General features: G+C 42.6%; 1 protein-coding gene across 5 annotated transcripts in view; it reads right to left on the reverse strand.

Moving 5' to 3' along the window:
* The window catches only part of ESRP1 (epithelial splicing regulatory protein 1), a 33,337-nt gene that overhangs the window by 12,250 nt on the left and 3,767 nt on the right, over nucleotides 1-17,320 (reverse strand). For 4 of the 5 annotated variants that reach the window (XR_014580290.1, XR_014580291.1, XM_083825599.1 and 1 more), the window contains exons 4-12: nucleotides 16,603-16,717; nucleotides 9,001-9,099; nucleotides 8,842-8,896; nucleotides 6,970-7,080; nucleotides 6,751-6,883; nucleotides 6,620-6,662; nucleotides 4,972-5,273; nucleotides 3,182-3,400; nucleotides 1,165-1,363 (exon numbers count right to left, since the gene is read on the reverse strand). Coding sequence is in view for 3 of the 5 variants with exons in the window: in XM_083825599.1 (XP_083681725.1) it covers nucleotides 1,165-1,363; nucleotides 3,182-3,400; nucleotides 4,972-5,273; nucleotides 6,620-6,662; nucleotides 6,751-6,883; nucleotides 6,970-7,080; nucleotides 8,842-8,896; nucleotides 9,001-9,099; nucleotides 16,603-16,717 (1,276 nt within the window). In the remaining 2 variants the exon portion in view is untranslated. The remainder of the gene's footprint in view (nucleotides 1-1,164; nucleotides 1,364-3,181; nucleotides 3,401-4,971; nucleotides 5,274-6,619; nucleotides 6,663-6,750; nucleotides 6,884-6,969; nucleotides 7,081-8,841; nucleotides 8,897-9,000; nucleotides 9,100-16,602; nucleotides 16,718-17,320) is intronic. The other variant, XM_083825600.1, reaches the window with a different exon arrangement.

The raw sequence follows: 17,320 nt of genomic DNA on the forward strand, positions 1-17,320 counted from the left end.
ACTGCATTGTGGGATGGGGCAGTGACAGAGGAGGAAGGGCTTATCTGAGGAATACATCATTTGCATTTGTATTTACAAATAGGAACACTGCCACCTAAGAAATCCCAAACTTTGGGACTTCTACTCAAGAACCTGTCCTAGGAGCTCTCAGGAGCTCCTGTCTGGGATACGTCACACGTAGGACCACATACTGCAGATCCCCGCTTGGATGAATCTTGCATTGCAAGAAGTGCCAGTCATCTGGAAAGCTTAGCTCCTAAAGATTAGCTGAAGGTCTACTCACAGCTCAGGAGGAACCACACCCAAGAAATTCACTGTCAGATTGGGAGCTCTGAGTAGGGTTTAGAGAATGTTTCTTAGAAATGCCACCGTAAACAATAATACATGTGCAGAGAGAGAGAAAGCTCCTACTCTACTGCCTTACCATTTATTATCTTGGAAGCAAAGTATTATTTTTCCCATAGGCTCAGATTTATACAAGCGTGCATGTTTACTAAGTCAGCCCTTAAGCTCTTAAAGCATCTTCCCCAAACATTTGTCTAGAAGTCCATGCTCATCCTAACAGCTCTGAGGAGCATTATTGCACATGAAATACAGTTTCTGCAGTTCTCTGAGGCCAAAGGGATGTGTATTTTACTCCCACAGAGGCAATTCGGTCTTGCACAAACAACAAAAAGGAAGAGTTCAGCCAGTAGTGGTTCAATAGGTAGACCATTTGAGGTTAAGTTCCAAAGGAGAGCATTTCCAATGGTTTCATGAATTAAGTTTGGGGAGTGAAAGTGGAAGGACTTATTTGACACGTTCACCATGATGAAAAGTGTACATACAAATCAGTTTTAAGTGGGAAACTGCTCTTTAAGCCTTAGGCAGTCAAATTACTTTTCAAAGTCATTGCTCACCTTGGCCAAGTTCAGTTTCAAGAAGGGGAGGGGAAGTTTGCCATTAGAAAAGCAAGAGGAATTTGAAAGTAGTATTTCAGTCATAATAATTCACAACCAAAGGGAAAAATAATGACTTCAAGCTGCTGATTTATCATGAAAAGGCCTTATTTTACCAGCCCCATCTGAGACTCCTTTCCAAGAACCAGAATCAGAGTCAAGAAAGCAGATCCAGCACCTACCCGCACACAGCGTAGAGTATTGGCAAAACCCATGCAAAACTTACATGGTAACTTACATGGTGGTGGGGACAAGCCATTTCGATTTAAAGTGCCCCCCATTAATACAAAGTTCATCTCCTCAGCAGAACATTGAAAGACTTCAACGTATCTATCCTTCATAGTCTTCTTGTGACACTTCTGTGCAGCCAGAAAAGCTCGGTCTGCAGATTTCATCTGAATGAAAGCATCTCCTGACGGACGTCCCTACAAACAAGACAAACAGAAGTGTTTCTGGAGCTCCCACAAAGTAGCAGCACAATAATGACTTGTGCTGTTAAAAACAATCTTCAGCCATGAAAATATTTATCTCCAAAGTAAAGTGCAGCCAGTCATCCCTACAGACTCTTGCAACTATCAGCATGTTTAAACTCTCCCTGAAGTTTCCCCACTATTGCTGGGGAGTCATAATCTACCTGTTGCATCTCATGGGCATCCTTCCAACTTGTGCTAACTTAACTGAGAAAAGAAATACAGTCAAAAGCCTTTTTATTTTGTTAATGCCAATATGGGCTGGAATATTTTAAAATGTCACTAGCCAAAGGCTAATCATGTAGATAGGCTTGGTGTGAGCATGCAAAGAAGAAAAATTAGATCCTTGTATACAGTTGTAAGTGGGTGGGATACAGAACTAGGAAGAGTCACTTTAGCCACATAAAGCTGTTGGCTTGAAGTAGCCAAAACTGGAGGTAGAGATCTGAAACCAGCTCTAAGTTAAGTTCTGAGCCAGTTCTTCTAGTTTCTGAGGGAAGAAAACCATAGCACCATCCTTTACACACTTGTTTATGATTAGAGGGTTGGAAACAGGAATGGTGGGAGTAGCTAAAATATTCAAAGAGATAAAAGTCAAATAGCTGGGCAAAGCAGTACCTAAAAGAAAGGTGACAGCTTTGGGCAGGGATGGCTGATAGCTCTCAGGACTACACACACACACGCTTCCTTCGGGTTCTTTCATTACTGCTGACGAGGGCTGACGCTAGCATGAACCATTACTTGTGCTTTAACATCTGCATCGTTTTATTTGTCTCTCCCAGACCTGCACATTCCTCATCATTTTTCAGCCCTGGCTCGGCTATGGCTAGGTCAGGTCCTCACAGACACAGAAATCTTTAGAGAGGTGCTGCAGAAACTCTAGTCCCTTCTCTCTTCCCACGTTCCTCAAGCACAGCAGCTTTACTCTGGAAAAAGGAACTAGTTTGCAGCTGCAACATAGGCTTAGCATCACTCAAAACAGTTTTAGAAAAAACATTTTTACACCACAGTAATCAGCAGAGCCACTCAAATCATCTCCACAGAGAATGAGGAGCTGCCCTCTCCTCCCCTTAAAGTCACAAAACTATGCAGATAAACAAGGAGGTCACAACATGTGCCTTTGTCTGAAAGGTTTTGGTAGAAACTACCTCCAGGAAACAATGGCAAAGATGAAACTATCTACACATGTCAGTGAGCCACTAATTCACATGCTTAGCCATAGCCATTCAAGGGAAGTAGCACCACAGTTCAGGAGACTTGAAACTTCAGCTGTAGATTTAGACTTGTGCCATAGGAAATCCTTCCATCTCAAAAAGGCTGCAGTCATATGGCCTCAAATACACCTGAGGCATATCGTTCAGCAAAGCAGGGGCAAAACGCTCCTTTGTGAGTTAATGATGACCGCACTTTTTTTTTTGAAGATATGCCTCACATAAGAGGAATTATTAAAGCTGTTGAGCAGGACTCTTCAGTTCAAGCAGCACAGGATGACAGCTGGTGCTATAGGAACACCTCTAGAGATTGTGGCTTAGCTTTAGGCACATGGGTCTCAGCGACAGAGACCACTCTACAGCAGATGCAGCAGCTGTTATAGTGTGGTTCCAGTAAGCCCATCTATTATCAGTACATTTTTAGAGGAGCGCTGGAGGCCAATTCATGTCATTAGTGTCAATCCCAAAGGTGCTTCCCTACTGGTGATGATATCATCAGGAGGAGCCTGTAACACATACATGCAGCTGGCACAGAGTGCCCAGCAACGTGGCGCCTACCAACCTGGTGATTCAGTACCATGTGGACGCCATGGGTCCGAATATCTGTAGAGAACTCCCCCAAGAACTCCAGGATATCCTCAATAGTGGCAGCATAGGGAAGGCCACGCAAACGTATGCAGTCTCTGACATTAGTGGGAGGCACGAACTGCTGAGGTAATACTGGAAGAATAGGAGGCGTTGGGAGAGGAATGAGAGGCGTGGAAGAGTACCTGTTCAGCACCTGCGCAAAACAGAAGGAGGTTACAGAAAGCTTCCTTACTTATTTTTCAATTCATAGGATTGATGTTACATCATTTTCAGTCTGGGCAGCATTTCAGAAAAAAAACAGTGAGCTAGTTTCTGGGCTTAAACCACAGCAGCAATGCTTAGAATTCAGACACTTCACAGAAAGTCTTTAAATTCTCCAAAATAAGTTGATATATTTTTCCAAAAAAAAAGTCACTTGAACCATAATGCAACTCTCAGAAGATCTAGAACGTGAAACCTGTATTTCTACAGCATTTTGTCATGAAAATATCCTACTGTCTGCATAGTCATGGGGCCATTTCTACTGAAAAAAATGGCTCCTCTACTAAGTATTAGGAGAGCCTATGGACTAGAAACATACTTCACTACCAAACAGCCTTGACATGCAATAGTACATCATGTAACATGGGTGGTGTCACTGAGTCACAGTATTAGAAATAAGGCAGTCATGCTCTGAGATTTTGGTAGTCTTAACAGTAAAAACCCCACCCAGTCAAGAGTTTACCAGCTATTTAATCACTTTCCTTTAACCATCTCTGAACAATATCAATATTAAATTACACAGGTGTCAGATGTTTTTGCTAAACAAAGAAGTTACGGGATCACTTGATGAAAATGCAACAAGAGTAGCAAGTTGCAGCTATGTTTTCTCACTTACTGTCACCCTTCAAATGAGGCACCAAAATCTCTGCATATTTGAGGGAAAGAGCTGTGCTGTTGCTTGGTTACAGTGAAATGGCTATAGTAGGCCATAACTTGCATCATGGACAGGACCTTCTAGAATCGTGTGTAGAAGTTAGTGACATCAGCCCAAGCTCTACAGGTCTTTGGAGACACAGATACATAGTCCTCTCAGTCCTAATTCATTCCCTTGACAGCGTACCTGCAATCAACGCTCTATCAAGCTCATGCAAGAGGGGTTACTTCTCAAGCCCAGTTCCGCTAAGTTTTACCATCCTCTGCTAGGTAACCAGTGCTGTCAGAAGATGGCTGACAACTATCATTAGAGGCACTTTGTAAGGCTCTTCTGATATGCTGCTCTGAAGACGCCAACTAGATAAAAAGGCTCTGTTTTCCGTGTCAGTGACTAAGGATGCCTTTTAGATCAGATTTGTTGCTAGCACTCCTCTTGAATAGAGCTAATCAGTGAATTCAGTGGAATTCACAGAAAATGTATGTTGGTCTACTACTTTACACTACAGATACTGTTATTATCTATAACTACTGTTTGCAAGAATATCAGAAGACAAAAAATTCAAAGATTCTTTTATACACACTTATGTATGCATATTTTGCATGTGCGTGTGTGATTAAGAACATCCACATACCTTAAGATCCTACATGCAGAGGGAGCAAAACCTTACAGAAGTTTGGACAGTACTCTTTCCAGCAACAGTTGTCAAAAAAAAAAAGAAGAAAAGAAAAGTTTTTCTTTTCAAAAGAAGAAAAACTTTCAGTCATGGCCAATCAGTACTTGCTGACACTACTTAATGCCAATACAGGAACCTGGACTGCAAGAAGCACGTTTGCAAGCTTTCCACCCACCTGCTGAACTTCTGCTGCAGTGCTCCTGAAGAGTTCAATGTACCTTTTTCCCAGCAAGTCCTTATGCTTTTTCAGTGCATTCTGCGCATATTCCTCGCAAGCAAACAACACAAAGGCATCCCCCGTTGGCCGGCTGTCAGGGTATGTGACGAATAGGACTCCCTCCTTCCCTCCTGTTACAGGGCAGTGCTGGCCAAAGAACGTCAGCACTTCTTCCGTTGTCACATTGAAAGGAAGGCCTCGCATCCTGACAATCACTTGGTTTTCTTTCGATAAGAACTGTGCAACCTCATTGGAAGTGCCTTTAGCAAAAGAAGTACAGAAGCACTCAAATTTAGGCAGCCACATAAAACCCCAAGCAAGTTTGGCATAGCTAACTTCTCCTCCCCCTCCTAAGACCATTTTAAGACCATTTCTGAGCAGAATCCTTTCTGCCTGAGTACTGTCTCCACTACTGTTCACCTCACCTTTTTAACTTATACTTTTGGCGTGCTTTGAAGCCACAATATATAGCAATCAAGTTCCCAGACCATTATGCTCAGAAAGAAAGCTAGAAGGGCATGTTGAAGACAGCTCAGGAATTTCATCCTATCCTGAGGAAACTGTCAAAGTCTGACAATTATACTTCCAGCATCTTTAGAAGACCATTATGCTCATAGTTATAAGCCTACACTACCCTATCCAGATCTACCTGCTAACCAATTTTGCACCTTAGCACAGTCCTTTCACTTACAGCTAGCTTATTTTGCCAAGCTGATACACAAAACAAGTCTGATAGCGTCAGACCTACATTTTTTCCAGCATTAACAAGCAGTGTTTTTACTTTGAATGGTGCAACTATTACCAAACCTATCAGTTAGCCATCTATTCAACAACCTAATAGCCTCTCCCACTCCAAAACCTTAACTTTAGACGTTCAGTTAGTCATCTACAACCCCCAGAACAAATTTATGTTAGGAACCAAGAAGGATTTTAAGCCAGTATTGTAGGTACATAACAGCTTATTGGATCTTAACTCAAATTCTGTATGCTTGCAGTCATAAAGGAAGAGTGGTAGTCTGTGGGAAGATTAGTAGAACAAGTTTTGCGGTCTTTCAATTCAAGGTTTGGGAATAGTCCCCTTAAAATAAAGTATTTCATCTAAATTTCCCCCTTTAGTCAGAATCGAAGATTTCATTTAAAGAAAAATCAGTTCCATAAATCCCTTGTTATTTACACTGTGATATCTGTTTGCTTTTATGTGCAAGTCTCCACAGCAACAGCATTGTTTTGCAGAGAAAAACAACCTGAGCAGTTTTTCCAATCAATAACATTTAGGTCCCCTCATTTAGGGAGGATTACCTTATGAATTTTGTTCATAAGTGAGATCACCTTGTCTGATCAAATCCTTACTTAATAGGCTGCTTGAAAATGGTGAGGAATGAAATTCCCATGAAATGGTGAGGAAATGGTGGAAGAAACAAAGGTGGACAGAAGTCATGGAACAGCTTGGACTGCCTGCAGACTACCTAATTATCACCCACCAGTTACCTACTCGTTCACGGAAAGAAAAATGAAAGACCGCATCCAAGAGGAGCCGTTTAGAACCCCAAGTTAGTTGCAGATAATGATGGAACAAACCCTCCCCTTCTCATCCCCTAAAAATTACCTCCTGCAATTTTAAGGAAGTCTTCACCTGTTGCCTTGTATACCTAATGAAAGGGAAGAAAAGAGAACACGTGACTGACATGCAATTTGCACTCCTGTTGAGAAGAGGACCTCAAGGCCAGTGTCACACACCTCAATGTATCGATTTCCCATGTGATGCTTGTGTCTCTGCAGCGCTAGGTCTCTATGCTCTTCACTTACAAACCTCACAAGAGCCTCCCCATTCCTCCGACCCTGGGCATTGAGGCAGAGTGCAGCACCTCCCCTAAAAGATTTAAGTCAGAGAGATAAAAACTCTGTGACTGGCACAGCAGAAGCACTAGAGGCAGAGATAAGTTCTTTGCTACTAACTTGGCAATGTTTAAGCCTTTGAAGAACCTCGCTATGTCCTGGTCAGACGACTGCCAAGGTAGTCCTCTTGCTCGAATGACAGCATTGTCGTCCACAAGTTCCATCTTGCTGCTGCAGGCACCAAAAGAGGAAACAATGCTCGTCACCCACACTTCTGTGACAAGCTTCTCCCCATGCTCCCCCTCTGCTAGGCAAGGGGGAAGGTACTGCCAGGGCTTCCTGAGACCCGTGACCAAAGTCACAGCAAATGGCAAGCTCTGCTGAGCTGCCCCTTTCCCAGCTTCACCCTGCTCTGCACCACATTTGCCCCTTGAGCTCTCCTCTTCTTGAGCACGCTCCCACTTTGCTCTCCCCTCCTGACACACCAATGTTCTGTGCTTCCCTGTTGTGTGAACAGGGTTACTGCACTGCAATGAAATACTTGCTCTTCTCTCCTCGGGTAAGTAGAAATTGAAGCAGAGCTGTGACAGCATGCAAGGGCCAGTCACAAGCTAAGACCAGATTTGTTTCAGATTTTACTTCACCCAAGGAGTCTAGCCTGAATGTTTCATGTTGAGGCCATTACTGCGCTACTGGAGACTAATATAGCTACAGGCTACGTCAACTGCTTAGCATGGGAATGGCTCAGCCACAGAGAGCCAGATTTAATTGGTCATTACCACCGTCTCTTTTGTTCTCCTGCATGTTAAAAACGCCATGAAGAACAAAACACTGACAACAGCTACCCACGGCTGCTTTTATGGCTATTGGAAGGCCAGGTTGTTGCACAGAGACCATGGGATTGATTAAGCAGCTGCCTCCCCTCATACAAGGGCTGCGCTTTGCCCTGCTGTAGGAGGGTCATGGTTTTGGTTGTGTTTTCAGTTCTCAGGTGGCCTTTCCTGTAGGAATCTGTCCAGAACTGCTCCTCCCTATCCCAGTCGTGTACTTTAATACTTTGCCTTAATAAAATAAGCAATTGGTGCATGTGCCTGTGCAAATAAGACAGTGTTATCTTCCCTGATGACATACCTCTATTAAAACAGTTGAAACAAAACCCATCAAATTCCACTTATTATCACAAATGAGATGGGAATCTTTTACCTCATCACAACATTTCATTATCGAAATGGGAAAAATCTTAGAACAATGCTAAAACAAATAGCTGCCTGAACTAATCTCACTGAATACTTTCTGCCACTACTGTTGCATTTTTTTTCTTGCCTCTTTTCACTCAGAATCATCTCTTGCCAATATCATCTACCATTATGAAAGTTCATTAATCTGGAAGAGGGAAGTAAGTGCTTGTGCAAGAAAGGACTAAGTAAAGCGAGGAAAAATCTGTATTCATCCATGGAAAAGCAAGATTACATTTTAAGAAGTCATCAAGCATAGATGAAGCTTTATGTTTAAAACATGTTTGGGAAGAAGACAATCATCATAGCTCAAGCAATTTACTGGTAGCAGCCTTTTGTTTGGCACTGTATCTTTATGGAAATGCATCTTTCCTTTGCAAGAAAAAAAATCATCATGATGTATATTCACTGTGAAACAAACTGAAGGAAAAGCTTAAGAGTTAATACTAAAACGGTTACTTCTGCAAAAATGCAGAAGTTCTTTGTTCACAGAAGAGCCCACTCAACATCCATTACATACACTTATTAGGAGAATCCAGAACTAACAGCACCTAGCAGGCTACAGTTTCCTTGCTAGGCTTCAGTCCTGCATCTGATACAGTTTTCTACCCTTTTTCCCCCACTTAAAACATCTAATTTACTTCCACAGCAGTGGCAAGATAAATAAAAATAATGGCAACATCTATTTGCAGAAGTACAGTTTATCTAAGCAGTGCCTTTAGAAAAAAAAAGAAAAGAAGAGCAAGATGATACATACCAAGGCCCACTTTCAAATTTGTAGTTCACTCTTTCTGGATCTGAAAACTTGTGATCTATGAAACACAGTACAAGTTATTTCCTTTTTCCTCAGCATACAAGACAGGCAGACAAAAAACAAACAAGCAACATAGAAGAGTAGTTCATCACAGTCACTTACTGTATGGTTCAGATATTAGTGTTAAAATAATGTTCCCCATATCTTCAACTTGAGAGGCTCCATAGGGAAGCGCTGAACTGTTCTTGTCAAGATTTAAATCTTTATGCTGGAGTTAAGTCAATCATCACTGGATAGATTTCTAATTGGTCTCCTACTAGAGCAACGAGCTTTCATGTTATCCTTAATGGTAAGCCGCTTCTCAGGGGAAGATTTAATCCATTTTCCTGCCGAGATGCATCAGCTGCTCCGGGTTAGCTGCTGCCTTAGCCTCTAACTACTGCCACCTGCGGGAGTGTGAGGTCACTCCAGAAAGCGTCTGGGGACATGAGACCCCATAATAAGGACATACATATTTAATTCAGACATACAAAATGCATGAGCATAAGACAGAAACAATCCTGCATGCAGGAGAGACTGGAGTCCTGTCCTCTTTAATTAAGATCTTTAATCTCTAGAGGAAGATCTGGGGAAGGAGGAGAACCAAACCATCAACTACAAACTAAAAATAAGAGGATATGCCACACATTTTCTAAACAGGTAAATCCCAAAGTAGAGTAGCTATCTTACCACTTTGCTAAAATTCACAAGCAGCACCTGGTCTAAATCTTGCCTGTTAGAAGGTACAACCTGAGCTTTGTGCTCTCATGCAGCATTAGGAGAATCAGGTTTAGAGTTCATCACTGTGAAAATCCAAGAGACAATGCAGAGTCCCACAGCCCACATATTTTCTGATCTGAAGGGTGTTGGAAGATGACAGCAAGGAAAAGCTCTGCTGTCAACACAGAGCAGAAAATGTTGTCTCAGTCTGTAGACTGACCAGATACAAATCTGTGCTTGAGGGAGACTGATTTAAGTTACAAGTATCATTTTTTCACAAATTTTTTAAAGTTCACTAAGGTATCTCCCTCCCCATTTTCCTCTTGTATTTGCCCCTCCCCGTAGCACCAAACTGCAGAACAGTAAGAATGCTTTTAACTCCATTTATGAAGCCAATTTGTATTGGCTTTTCCAATGGTCTTTTCCATCCTCATCTCCTTCTTTGAAGAGAGAATGTCTAAGAAACAAACAAAACAAGAAGTCAGCCACAATGCAGTTTGAAGTGGGACTCATTTTGTTTTTGTGCCTTATCCCTGCACAACATGATATCAGAGCAAAAAATGTACGTGTTTCCTAAACAACGAGACCTATCTTGGCATGGCTGTACAGCAATGCAAGGCATTCGAAACAGACAAACGCACCAGTTATTCACCCACGTTTCCACAAAACTACACAAGATGCATTTCAAATGTTCAGAAAGTTCTGCATTTTGGACTGAAGAACAACTTTTGAACACCTAGATGGCAACGCTCCTCAAAAGGTTTTCCACATCTAGAGTTGAACCCATTTGAGCTGGCAGATGCCTACATGAGGGACAAACAGCAGAGGAACAGCTTCTGCTAGAAAGAGACAATGCACACCAAATCCAGTGCATCATCTCAGGGGTGAGGGTAAAAGTGTCATCGTCTTCCCATTACTTGTGGGATGACTGCAAATCCTTCTGACAACACTGATTTTTATTTATATTTTTAAATCTCAGGACGAGCCATCAGTTAATGCTCAGAACAATTTAAAAAATAATTTTAACTGAACCAAACTCTTCTTCCACAGCAGGGAAAGGAAAGATGCAGCACTAAAATTTTGAGACTAATTTGATTTTGAGACTTTGCTGGTTTTAAGCATGCACTGAGTATGGAAGGCAAGAGAATTGTGCTCAATCAGCTTCAAATGTTCTTGTAAGAAGTGACTTATATTTAAAAAACCAAACACAGGTAAACCAGTGATCTGTCCTGCCAACTGCTCCACTGAATACCGTCTGCCAGCCATTGCCATCGCCTTCCCTTCCCAGCATCTTTGGAGTAAACTAGTAAAAACAGTAAATGGCTTTCTTAAAACCAAGCTAAAAATCCTAAACAAGCCACATGAAACAACCCCACAACATGGTTTAAGAGACTATCGCCAGTAATCATGGCAGCAAGGAACATTTTCATTGCACTCTCTTCCTAAGCCATACACCTAAGCTTGTCTCCCCCCACAGCTGCCTGGGGAAAGCTGGTGTGTGTGGGGAGTGCTGAAGAGAAAAATAATCCACAAACAGACTGCCTTCATCCCTCTCACAGTGTCTAATCAGCAGCACGCAGATGTTTCTGGGCACCTCACGTATCAAAACAGAGGAGCGCTTCTCCTCCTTCGCCTGACACCGTCCCCTTGCAGCACCTGGCAGCCCCGTGCTGTGCTCGTGCAGAGCCTCTGCCACCCTTGTGAGGAAGGAGAAGTTGCTGAAAACGCAGGAATTAGAAATCTGGTCTTGTCTGATCTTTTTTTTTTTTTAATGATTATTCTAGAAATTGTGAATTGTGGCATTTTTCCAATGTCAGAGAGGAAGAGAAATCAGGCAGTAGTTTCAACAGCCACTGGGACAAGGGACATGTGTACGTGTACACACATGCAATAGCCTGGCTGTTAGACCGTGCTGTCACAACGAGGAGACACTTTAATACTTCCCGTTTGCAGAGCCAAAGATCCCTACCAGCAATCAGCTGCAGAAGATGGGAACGCAGCAGTGTGAAAGGGGAGGACACTGAAGCGAGGCCATTGCACAAGGGAAAAACAACAAATTCCTCCTCCCTGTTTATATTTTCCTCGGATAACTTTTCATTGAAAATACTGAACAGGAGGTAGTTTCTAAAAATGCCCCAATGCCTACAGAAATTGCTGCCGGGTGTTCAGAAGCAGGGAGACAGTTGTGCAAAAAACCTTCCAGATTAATATAAACACAGTGGGAGGGGAGGGAGAAATTCATCAACATTAGTAGGAGTGAGAGGAGAGAGAAATTGCTCACACCTCTGCCTGCGATTAGCTAGAAGCAAGGCTTTTAGGCAAGATTGGAGAATAAAACTGATTGCTTTCTGCACATGTGAAGGAGCACGTTTATAACAGCATCAACTAAGTGAAAACCTGCATTTTAATAAACATGTCTGTCCACAGGCAGATAGACCTCTGGTCTGAGGCACTGGAAATAAAGGATGCTTAAAAAAAAGCTGTTAGTGGAATAGCCTTTAAAAAAGAGCTACCACTTGTTCTATGAAGGTATACGAGACCACACATGCATACACTGATATTTAAAGCTTGTCCATCCTAGGCAATTAGCAAAAAAACAACTGTTGAATTCAGTGGATAAATCTAAGCTCACATTTAAAGCATTAGAAAAATGGACTTGCCTGTCTAAAGCTACTATAGGCAATAACAGGTACACGCAATCCAAGTGAAAAGGACAGAGGGCAAAAGATGTACTCAAAAACCAAGACAGGATAGGGAACAAGGATTTTCCTGATCTTGCCATGCAGCTGTGGTACCGCCTCTCTGTAACACTCAACACACTGAGGGGTGGCACATCCTATGTCAGGCTCGTCTGCATAGTGCGGGAGACGTTTTAAACCATTTCCCCTGATTCTGCTGTAGCTTCGCCTACTCCAAGTGTCCTCCAAGCCTTCTCCCTTCATGCTGTCTCTTCCAGGGTCTCAACTCCTTTCTTAGCCATGGCAAAATTACAACTAAAGCTCACTTAGCCGAGATGACATGAACTACTGTTACAGTTATGTTCTGCACCGGTGCTTTTCCCCCTTTATTCTGACTGTAATCTTCTGCTTGAGGAGACTTAAATCTTTTTAAACACTGTTTTGATTAAAGTAATCTGATATTACCTGGTTCCTGGGTGCTACCACAGGATATACAAATAGCAATGCACAAGATTCGCAGGTAATACCCATTAATGGGCTTTTCGTAGCCAGGGCTAAGTACTGTTGGTTTTAGCTGTGCTCTACACTGTGGTTTTCAAAACATCCAGGTCAAAAAACAAGTTTCAGTATTATAGTGCCCAGATCTTATCCAGAGCATTAAGCAGACTGCTCTGAAGCCCTGCTGTTTCTCTACTGACAACACCCAGCCGGTACTGCTGGTAAGGAGCTATCCCCACAATCCCAGTTCAGAAGCAAGTGGAGCAAACCATACACTGGAGGAAGCAATAGCTATTTGCCATTTAATGACTTCTGCACGCCCAATCTTGAGGCAAAGGATGAGTCTTCTGCAGACCGAGTTACGAACAGTCATGCAAGCTTTGTTCACTCCACCCTGGAGGCACTCACAGCAGTGAAAACTGGCTCAGCAAGCTTTGCAAATCAAGAAGTGCAGCAAGTATGGGAGGTACAGAAGGTGCAAGAACAGCCCTGCTTCTTTTGTATCCTTACACACGCTTAGAGAGATTTCAACAGCACCAAGTTCTTTTCTTTGCCAGAACACGATCGTTTCTCCCAAGTTTTTTGTTACTCAAAATTTCTCATAATCGTCCTGCTTTAGTCAGTGTTGTGTAAGAGCAGCAGAAGACTGTCTGCCACAAGACTGTCTCCTGCACCAAAAACCTGTTGGGAGACCTTAAGGTTGTAGCAGAGACAGCAGTTAAACTCATCTCAGTTCTTCCTCAGTCTCCCAAATTCGATGGCATTTTAAAGACTGCCTTACCTTGCATTAAAAGAAATCAGTGGCCATTTGGACACAGAATTCACACTTCCTTTGGGAGCAGGGGGCACAACGTAAAGTTTTCACCTGAACTCTTAAGATTTAGAATGGTTTCATTGCTATACACAATTAAGTACACACAAATTAAGTATACACAAGTAATTTGCTGAAGGATTAAGTCCCCAAAAAAATTTTTAAAGGAAAAATAAGTCAGCAGGTTATTCAGTTTAATGTCTCTGTGTTCCTTTTCAAGATCATGCAAAGAAGGCAAGCACTAAGCATACAGCCAAGCACCAACTACCCAGTGTTTGACACCCCGGAATATGCCTCCTGAATGACTGCAGCAGGAAATTATTCCCTCTGATTGCTGGGAACCATAGAGCACATTCTCCACTAGCCTGTAATTTGTTGTTTAATCAAATACTACCAACCAAAATAAAAGCATCTGAAAGCCTGCTAACGATTTAAGTGACCGCATACCAATGGTCAGCTTTCCCATAACTCTTTCACATCAGACACGTTTCCTCCCATTGATCACAACCGTCTTCTGCCTGGGTCAGAGATACAAGCACGTGAAGGGACTTGCCCGAACTCATTCTTCTGCTCCCACCAATTTGTGAACGCAGATCTTCTGCATCTCTGCTCTGTGCTCAACCCCTAAACCAAACGCTAACAAACCTGGCCCAGCGCACTCTGCAGGCTACAAAGCAGTCTCATCGTGCAGCCCCTCTAACTATGGGGTGGAAGAGCTGCAACTCGCTTCCTGCGAGAGTAACAAGAGATTGGTCAGGTTCTGGCACTAACCTGCAGCTTCCTTTCAACCTAGTCCATCAGCTTTTATTTTCTTCATCCATCCACCTCCCTTTCTCCATCCACCCTCCCCATCCCCACCTCAGATATGATACTTTCCCATCAGCCTTCTCTTTGCTACCTAACTGTCTTAGAAAGAAGGCAGCTGTCTCACTTGAGGGGAAAAAACCCACTAGGCACAAAGTTGTTTGGACTAATCCTCAGACTTAATCACCTGCTTCAACAAAAACTTTTATCGCAAGCATTACACACATGTACAGACTCTCCAGGTGCAATTAAGTTAATCTCCTCGGTGTCAGGAGGTGTGTAAATTGGTACACTTCAGCAAGGTGAGGGGAAAGAAAATTATCATATTGGGCAATAAAAGGAAAACAAGTATTTCACTCTTTTGGCTCTGCACCCTTCTTTTCCCAAACCCCTGCAAAGACTCCCAAACAGCGCGGGGTAGAGACAGTTGATTCCAGCCATGTTGCATAAACAGAGCAAGTTTACAAATAATGCATCAGCAGTTACAAAACAAGACAAACCACGAAGGTAAAAACAGAATAAACTTATACACACACCTGATGAGAAGCATATCGGACCTAGAATTGAGACTCAAGCTGAGACCACTCAGACCATCCAAACCTCCAGGACCTTGGAGGAAAAACTTCCTGCAGTTGGCAACCAGCACCCAGATGGTACTGGCAGTGGGGTCTGCTCCCCTCTCCCAGCACACAGGGAGTGCACAGTCAGTCATCGTACCTTAACTGACTAGTGACCCTTCAGGTGTCTGTGGTCACAGAAGTGTTTCCACAGCAGCAGGATATAAGCCAGACTCTCACACAGGGAGAGAGTGAAGACATCTCTCCGAAACAGCTGAAGTAGCTCACTGCCTTTAATTTCTCCAGCTCGTGTTTTCTGTCAGAGCATCCCCAAGCAATGTATTAAGCTTTTAACAATTTAAGAAGCCTCCATCATCTGGTTTCTAGACTATGCAAACACTTATGTAGAAAAAGCAAGATAAAAGTCCATACTCTTCCACTTAAATATACCACTTTGCTTCAGATAGTAGGGGGAAAAAAAAGTGATTTCTGCCCCGTTGCTAGAAGACGTGCATCTTAATTTGCAGATGGCAAAGCAGAGCAGACAGCCTCCAACATTCAACCTTATAATTAAACACATGCACAAAAAAATAAAGCCACAAACTAACAGAACACACTCACATAGATATTTTATGCCCCTCTCACTACAGGTACAAAACCCTGGTGATGCTGGTCCTACAGAGGAAGGCTAGTAGGATTCAGATGTCATGCAATTTTGAGTCTGAAAAACGCCAGTTCTTACTGGCAATCACTCTACAGGTGCAATAAGCTAGTCAAAGAAGTTATTAATAGCAACTTAAAATTCTCAAGATCCTTTATCTCTTCTTGCTTTTGTGGTCATTATTTCAATAGGTCACCAGGGAAGTCGAGAGTTTTCCATTCCTGAGAGCAAGTTTGAGATGAGGACTGGAGCCTGCAGCAGGAGGGGGGCTGCCAGCAGGGAGAAGGGCAGAGCCAGCTCACTTACAGCACCAGCTTCAGCTCTGGGAATTGTACACAGCACACCAACAAAACCGAGCTGAGGCAGGGCTAGGTTATGGATTACTTCAGAATACTCCAAATGTAGTTTTAGACTGAGAACAGAAACACGATGCAGACTGCATCTCACTGCCAGCACAGCCTTGTGTTGCTAGGTGTAGCACGCAATTTCCACAGCTCTGAGGCTGGACACCACGTGCACCAGCAGCATCCCTCCCTGCCCTTGGTTCGGTCCTGAATTAAAGGCTAACTACCCGTTCACATCAAGAGTAACCACTCCCCCTCCTAACAATTAAGATGAAGAGGTCTCCCAACATTTACCTAAAAAAACTAAAAATTTAATTAACCGATGCAGCGAGCAAGCTCACAACTTTAAACTCAGGATTCACATCAAGGATTTGAATAAGTATGTCAGTTACACTTAGCTGTGAAGTTTAAAGGACAACTATAAAGGTAGTAAAGAAAGCATACAGAAATCAAGAAGAAACAGGATTTTTCCCCCATGGCATCACGCACCCTCGTACGTTTTTATCTTTGTGAGAAAGCTCTGTACAGCGCCGAGTCACTCATTAAAGTTATACCACCTCTAAACGTGTTGCAAGCATTACTCACGCATCTTTGTCCTAAAATTCAGCCAAAGCCGTAACAGTAGCTGACACCGTCCTTGTCAAAAGGATACATTCTGTCATGGCCGCAACATCAAGCTTGCTAATATCAGGTGAGCCAGGGCAACACTTCTTGAACTCTTTCCGCAAGTCAAAAAAGGAGTAGAAGCATTCAGGCAGCAAGATATTCTGTAAAAGGACAAGGTAGCTACTGTCAGCTGGGGCAAGCATCTTCTACTTTGTCTTTACATACTAAACTTTCCAACTATTTCCTTATAATGGGTAGGGGGGAAAAAATAAAAAGACAACAAAATATCAAACCAAAACACCTTTGCTGCAGAGAAGCTCATATAGCTCCTCAAAGTATGTTTATCGATTTATTTTATTTTTTTGCTTAAGCAACTTCCTCTCTGTGATTTAAGAAAAAAATGTGCTTTTTCACTGCCAGAGAAGAGTTTGCTGTTATTACCAGTGCCTCAAATCCAATATATACGTAGGAGAGCAAACGCGTGCTATTGCAACATTTATCATCAATTCCTGGTTCCAGCTTTTACTGTGAAAAGCCAGAGGGCACTCGGTTCAGTTTATAGAGCCAAGCAAATTTTGCAAGACTAGCAGAAGATGTCTTGGTTTGCAGACAAGGCTGAGTTTTCAGAGAACAGTCACACTTCAAATATTTATTCCCTTAAAAAAAAAAAATGGAGCAGACGAAGGTTTGATATGGTGTAGAGGTTATCAGCCTACGCTTGGTAACTGCTTTAATTGCAGTGCACAAAGCCAGGAGCAAGGCCA

Source organism: Anser anser, assembly GCF_964211835.1.
Source record: "Anser anser genome assembly, chromosome: 2".
Lineage (NCBI taxonomy): Eukaryota > Metazoa > Chordata > Aves > Anseriformes > Anatidae > Anser > Anser anser.